Consider the following 7,494-nt stretch of genomic DNA (forward strand, 5'->3'; position numbering starts at 1 on the left):
TATGTTATGCATCAATAGCAGCAACAGCTTTTCCAGGTTCTGCAGTCATCTGAACAAAATGATAGACTTTCAGCACTTTCCATTAAAAAAAACAAAAACAAAAAAACAAAAGAATAATACCCAGAAAACAGCAAAGTTCTGTTGCTGTTGTGGTACTTGGCACCATTTTTTTTCTTTAGCATCTTAATCATCATCTGGAAAGAGAACATTCTAGAGTAATATAATTAAAAATAGCTCTGATAAAGCACAGTCACTACAACATATCATAAAGCAGGTACAAGATATCTTACACTCAAAGAGGTATGATACAGTACCATCCTACATCAATAATACTAGAATCAGTTTTGGTTTGAAATTTGCTTTGTTTGCAAATAAGATTGCTACGCCTGCTTTTTTCTGGGCTCCTGATGCATGGAGAATTGTTTTCCATCCTTTCACTTTCAGTCTATGGGCTTCTTTTTGCACTAGGTGTGTTTCTTGTATACAACATATTGTTGGATTTTGCTTCTTATTCCATTTTGCCAGTCTATTTCTCTTGATTGGTGAGTTGAGGCCATTGACGTTGCTGGTTATAACTGATATGTACTGATTTATTATTGTCATGTTATTGGCTTTTTGTTGACTCTTTTTACTTTTTCACCTTCTTTTAGTTTCTTGCCTTGCCTATTTGATTTGCTCTGTTGGGCCTCATGGTGCTGTTGCCTTCATTGTCTTTTTCTAGGATCTTTAGAATTGCTTGTAGTGCTGGTTTGGTATTCATGTAGTTTCTCAGGTGTTCTTTGTTGTGGAAATATCTTATTTCCCCATCCATTTTTGAAAGAGAGTGTTGCAGGATACATCAGTCTAGGTTGGAGGTTGTTCTCTTTTAGTACTTGAAATATCTCACTCCAGGCTCTCCTTGCCCTAAGGGTTTGTGCTGAAAAGTCTGCTGTGATTCTGATGGGCTTTCCTTTGCATGTGATTTATTTCTTTCCTCTTACTGCTTGTAGTATTTTGTTCTTCTGTTGGGTTTCTGAGATCTTGATTATTATATGTCTAGGTGTAGATTTTTGTTGATTGTGGCTAGTTGGGGTCCTATATGCCTCACTGTACGTCAAATTCTTTTGCTCTGTTTGGGAAGTTTTCTGTCATTAATTCTGTGAACAGCTTTTTAAAGTCATTTGTATTTTCTCCTGCTACTTCATGGATTCCTATCAGTCTCACGTTATTCTTCTTTACATCATCTAGGAGTTGTTGTATTGATTTCTCATGATCCCCTACTGTTTTTGAGAGACCTCTCTTTTCATGGTCACTGACTGCCATCTTATCTTCTATATCTGAGAGCCTATCTTCACATTCTTTTATTCTGTTGTGTACACTTTCAATGGAGTATTTAATCTCCCATATATCTGTTTGAATCTGTTTTATGGATTCCATTTCTCTCCTATGTTGGGCATTTATTGTTTCCATTTCTTTCTTATGCTGGGCCTTCATGGCTTCTATCGTGGTTCTGAGCTCATCCTTTTTTTTTTTTTTTTTTTTTTTGGTCAGTTTTTGCTCTACAGTCTTGAATCATGACTTTCATTTTACTCACCATCTCTATGGCTATCTGGGAAATTATTTATGTTTTGAGTTCTTCTAGAGCCTGATTGATCTTTTTTGTTACTTCCTGTGCTTTGAGTTCAGGGTGTCCTGGTGGTTCACTATCGGCCTGTTCATCCACATTTGCCCTACTGTTTGCCATTGGTGAACTGGAAATCTGTCTTTGTGTCTTGCTTAAGTGTTTTCTCATTTTTATTTTTGTTGTCAGGCTGTCCTTGGTTTAATCTCTGGGTTATCACCCAAATCTTCCTGATATAGTTGTGCCGTAGTTTCTGGGTCTCTAAAGACCCACAGACATTCTCATCTTCATAACATCAGAGAAACAGCTCATCCAATCAACCACAATCCTTTATCCCAACTGATACAATCAGCAACACATTATGATCAAGCACAACTTGGAAACTGACCACCTGTGGTAGTCACTAGTCTATCACCCTTAAATCATTTGAATTAAATTGAAATCAAGAAGCCATCCAGAACATGTCTGCAGTGAACAAACTTTTCATTATAGTATATTTACCATTTAATGGCTCAGACAGAGCTAGGACACAAGATCCCTGCTCTCAGTTAGCTGATGGCTGAACCCCATGACGCAGACTGACCTCAGGCTGCAAGGCCCAGACTGAGTTCCCCAACTTTCTGAATGGTTGAACTCCACACCATTCTACTACAGGTTTCCCACGCCCTTTCTTTAAAGATGTTCAAAGTTGGGAACTCAGAAAAATACCCTTTATGACAACTTCTGCCTCTGCAGAGTGGGTCCAAAGACTGGCACAATCAGGAGGTCTGAGAGAGCATGGTGGGGGATCAGGGGAGTTATGGGGGTTCAGGGGGTGCCCACATGGCTACCTTCCTGGCACTGGAGTGATGGTGGCTCGGGGCGGGGGAAGGCATGGCTCTCTTTCCCGCGGTGGATCAGAGCCCAGGCTACCTTCCTGGTGCTCACTGGCACTGCTTTTAGCATGATTGGCCTTTTGTCAACAAAATAAACCTTTTATTATTAAAAAAAAAAAAAGAGAGAGATGGAGGCGTATGACTCCCTTATGGCCAGTTTTGCTCCCTGGCCCATCACAGCTTAGCATTAACCAGGGAATGGCCCAAGACACAAAAGAGTCAGGGAAGAGGATCCTGCAGGCCAGGACTGAGTTTCTCCCTGTAGAGGAGGAGAAGTTAGAAGTGGAGGGAAAAGTACTGTTACCTCTCCTTCCACTCCCCATATAATCAGCCTTTAACAAATAATCTTAAATCCTATATGTATTCACATTTGGGATTTCTGCAGGGAAATGGTTGACTTGAGAAATGTTGCATTGGCTGTTACCCTATCTTATTCTTGCTTTTATCTGATTGGAACTCAAAATGCACCTCCTACTTTTCTTGGTAGCCATCCCCCACTGAAATCTGTATAAAGACCTTGCCCCAGAGACTGAGGGCAGAAACTGACCTTCCATTCTGGAGACCCAGGTAAGCGGCCCAAGTGGTAGTCTGAGGAGCTGCCACTGCTGTAGGGCAGGGGAGGAGGGAGCTAAAGTGGATGGTGCATTGAGAAAGCTTGGGCTTTCACTAGCACCAAAAATTCTTGGACTGGAGGAACATCCACTGGGGCAGAGGGGTGGGGGTTAGTGGGAATAGGCAGGTACAAAGAACTCATGGGCTGCAGGAGGAGCTTGCAAATTGAACAAAGTCATGATCTCTCTTTGGAATACAATAGAATTCTTTAATCAGCCAGTGTCAGGCACTAGACTGTGTTTCCCTTGTGCTCTAAGACAACAGGCTCTCTGTCACCCATCATCCTGGATGTCATGCCAATAACTCAGTAATAAAATTTGCCTCACGATTTGCTCAAAATAATCTTCTGATGGGCCATTTAAATTCTGGGGTAAAGTGTATTTTATTTTTCACATGTAGTTTAGATGAAAAAAATTCAGTATTCAAAAGAGGCACTGGCTGGGGATTTAGCTCAGTTGTTCTGCCACCTGCCTTGCAAATGCAAGGGCCTGAGTTTGATCCCCGGTACAAAAAAAAAAAAAAAAAAAAAAAAAAAAAAAAAAAAAAAAAAAAAAAAGCACTGTTAGTATTTTAGGTGGCATTAAGTTACTCCCAAAAAGGGACAATGGCTTCTCTCTAACTAGTGAGAGTGCAATGCACTCGGAGAAGGTTTCATGTGACTGTCATGACTTGGAAAATCTCTCTGGAAAAGACTTGTCTTTCTGGAAAGGGATACTGTGTGCCAGGAAGCAGCAGGTGGGAGCTACAGTGCAATCTCTGAAGGCCTGCTCTTCCTTCCCTTTCCCTTTCCCATTTAGGCTCCCCCAGGACAGTGAAGTCACCATGGCTCTGGGGAGGTCCCTTGTGCTATTCCCAATGCTCATCCTGGTGCTCCTGGGGCTGGTGTGGGTCCAGCCTTCCCTGGGCAAAGAATCCGCTGCCATGAAGTTCCAGCGGCAGCACATGGACTCAAGCAGTAACCCCACCAGCAATGCCAACTACTGTAATGAGATGATGAAGCGCCGGAACATGACACAGGACCGCTGCAAACCCGTGAACACCTTTGTGCACGAGCCCCTGGCAGATGTCCAGGCTGTCTGCTTCCAGAAGAATGTCGTCTGCAAGAATGGGCAGACCAACTGCTACCAGAGCACCTCCAGTATGCACATCACCGACTGCCGCCTGACGAGCAACTCCAAGTACCCCAACTGCTCCTACCGCACCAGCCAGATGGAGAGGAGCATCGTCGTGGCCTGTGAGGGGAACCCGTATGTGCCGGTCCACTTTGACGCTTCTGTGGACTCCTCCACCTAAGCCAGAGAGCGAGATGCCCATCTCACCCCTGCTCTTCACTTCAACACCCACCTTCCCCTCTTCTTTCCTTGTCCCAAAAGAAGTAACTGCAGTCAGGGCTCGGTCCAGCACACACGCTTCCCTCTCCTCAGTCCTGCTCCTTCATGGCTTTGGGGCTGAGGAGTGGGTGGCTAGGTGGGCCCCACATTAACTCCTTCACTGCTTCTGCCAATAAACACAGTTGCACTCACTTGACTTCTGAAGCATCCTTCCAAGGTACTGTTTCTGAGGTGACTTTCCAACAAGGAGTAAGTCATGGAAATCTGATTCCTTTTGGTGAACAGCAAGAGGGGAAATTAAATGACCCTCCCACTCTTGGATTTCAGGGCTGTGAGAAAATTTCCTTTCTTATGCATTACTTGATATTGAGTATAAAACTTTTAAATATATGATGTTTTTTATAAAAGGGAGCTAAAACTGGAGATATTGTAGTCCTGTATAAACTGATAGAAGTGACACTCAGATGCCATCATTCTCTAGCACAGAACCAGGGAAAGCATGGCCACAGGAAGACCCTGCATGGCCTCACCATGAAAAGGAGGAGTTTATGAAAGTATGATCCTAAATTCTATTTTAGTTTTTGTTGAATGAGCTACTTCCACATCAGAAAAACAATTCTTGGAAAGCCACAGAGCTGCAAGACCTTAGAGGTCATGGAATTGAGGGTTACCATATAGGTTTCAGCCTGAAGGTGGACCTCCATAAAACTAGGCGCTGGTGCATTTATTTGCAGACTTCTTAAAACTGTTTCCTGGTAGCCACTTTCCATGAGAAAAACTACATAGTTCCTCTGCAAATCATTCAGTAAGTTTAGATTTTTTTTTGTTTCTTTGTAGGTTTTTAATAAGTGTATATGGGAAGGTATCTTCTCAGATTCCATCTTTCATCATCATGTTTTTCCCATCTTCGTATTTTTTAATAGACTCTTTTGGAGAGCTTTTGAATTCACAGGCTGATTAACACAGTTGTCTTCATGGTCCATGATAAAGGAGTTGTTAATCTGCATGGTTTGAGAACACTGGGCATCTAGTGAGTGTGGTGGCAGTGTTTTAAAGCTCATCACACTCTTACTTTATTTTCTTTCTTGCTGCAAGTCTGGGCAGGACCTATGATGAGGATCAGTTTCTTTCCCTTTTTACTTACCCTGAGTCTGCATGTGGTAGATAATTTGGTGGGGGCCTGTGGTTGAGTCCTGGCCCTATTATAGCTCCCTGTGTCTCTGAGTAAACTCTGTATCCCTCTCTGAACCAGTTTCCTAATCCAGGGAGAGAGATTAAGTGATCCCAAAGTTCCCTTACACTTAGGATTTTCCAGTTGTGTCTCCACCCATGTTTTAGCTGGGCTGGGCAGTGACATGCAGATCCTAGCTATGTATGGTTAGGAATCTCTAGAAAAGTCACAGGTTGATATCTGGATTAGTTCAGTGGGATCCTTTCCACATAAAGCTGTTTTAGAGGTCTTGATCATCTTAGCAGATGTCAAATTCCTTGGTGGGGCAGATCTTCCTTGCAGATCACTTTAGACAGCCTCTGAGAGTCAAAGCTCTCAGTTTTCCTGTGCCTGGGCTCACAGGTCTCCCCCAGCCCTGAGAGCCCATGGGGACTTTTGCCTTGGCTCAGAGCTCCAAGTGAGGAGAGGTTGATGTGTAGGTGAGATCAGAGCAGCAGTGAGAAAACACAGAAGTGGGGTCAGGAAGTTTCCTGGCTTCATTGGAAACTTGCTTGTGAAGGTGTAGTGCAGGGCCACACTCCTGAGCAGGGGAGACTTTCCTCCTCACCTCTCTGTCCTTGCTCATAAACACCATCATATAATTCCTTAAGGGAAGGGCCCTGAGACATGGAGACATGGGATTGTTGTAACATAGGGAAAAAATATATTTGCATGGGACATGACTATGGGTGCCCAGACTATAGACCTGTGGAATTAAGGAAAATCAGTCTAGCAATAGCCGCTTGTCATCTGACAACAAAATGCATGCCTGTAGGCTGAAGCAGGAGGACTGCAAATTTCTGGCCAACCTGTGTAGCTTAGCAAGACTTTACTCAAAATATTAAAAAATTAATGCAAGACTAAGGATGTTTTTGTTATAAAGAATCCACTTGTCAACAAAAAATCAGGGTCTTTGTTATGAGAAAAAGAAAAGTTTATTCCAGTGAACAGGAACTAGAAAGCATGAGATTTTAGTAGGTAGCTAGGAAAAGCCAAGTTTATCACATCTGTGTCTGGATGGGCTGACAATGGGAGAGAGAGATCCTGGCAGCTAGCTGGGAGAGATTTCATCTCTGAGAGGATGGGCTAACACCAGGGGAGAGAGATTTACAATTAACTGGGAAAGGAATTAGGCTTATATGGGTATTGAACGGGCTAAGGAATCTGGGGTGATGTATTGATGATTTAGCTGCCCAAGGACCCTCTGTTCAGGTACATATATAATCATGGGACTGTTTGGTGCCAAGGGGTTGAAAGCCATATTAGTCCAATTGCCTTACTTACTGGGAAGCTGCTGGTATTTGCTAAAAGCAGCCTGTTTATTTTTCCTGTTGATTCAGGGCGTGCCTGATAGTTATGAGCATAATGATACATATCTGTAATCCCTCACTCAGGAGTCTAGGGTAGTAGGATCATTTGAGGCCAACTTGGAAAACTTTGCCAGATCCTATCTTAAAATAAAAAATAAAAAGGGCTGGAGATGTAGTTCAGCTCTCCCTGGGTTTAATTCCCAGCATCCCACCCCTAATCCAACCATTGAGGGAAAAAAGTACCAACACCCCTCTGTCTGAGGGTTCACCATCACTTTTGAATAAGTATAGACAATGGCTGCAAGGAAATAAAGTCATAAGGAGAATTTAAAGGGTTGGAGGACTTCCTTGCTTGCAGTCTCAGTGACACGGAAGCAAGGAAAGTGGCTGAGTTCTCAGGAAGACCTCAAAGGTAGTCTTGAGACCTAAGAACAAAGTAGTCCTTAGAATACTGGCAGGTTAGGTAGGGCCAGGGATTTAGCTCAGTGGTTTGGTGGCCTGCCTTGCAAGCTCAAGGACCTGAGTTCAATCCCCAGAACCAAAAAAAAAAAAAAAA

At 43.1% G+C, this 7,494-nt stretch overlaps 1 protein-coding gene across 1 annotated transcript; it reads left to right on the forward strand.

The window, feature by feature from the left end:
- The first annotated feature begins 2,987 nt into the window (after positions 1-2,987).
- LOC104876246 (ribonuclease pancreatic) lies at positions 2,988-4,603 on the forward strand. Its single transcript, XM_010644208.2, has 2 exons — positions 2,988-3,042; positions 3,885-4,603. The coding sequence occupies exon 2, from the start codon at positions 3,910-3,912 to the stop codon at positions 4,378-4,380; it is 471 nt and encodes a 156-aa protein (XP_010642510.1). The 5' UTR covers positions 2,988-3,042; positions 3,885-3,909; the 3' UTR covers positions 4,381-4,603.
- The last annotated feature ends 2,891 nt before the right edge of the window (positions 4,604-7,494 follow it).

The sequence above is a fragment of the Fukomys damarensis genome, unplaced genomic scaffold (assembly GCF_012274545.1).
Source record: "Fukomys damarensis isolate Sample0158 unplaced genomic scaffold, DMR_v1.0_HiC HiC_scaffold_17, whole genome shotgun sequence".
Taxonomy (NCBI): domain Eukaryota; kingdom Metazoa; phylum Chordata; class Mammalia; order Rodentia; family Bathyergidae; genus Fukomys; species Fukomys damarensis.

Coding starts and splice junctions, on each gene's coding strand:
- LOC104876246 (XM_010644208.2), top strand. CDS start 3,910: ATGGCTCTGGGGAGGTCCCTTGTGCTATTCCCAATGCTCATCCTGGTG.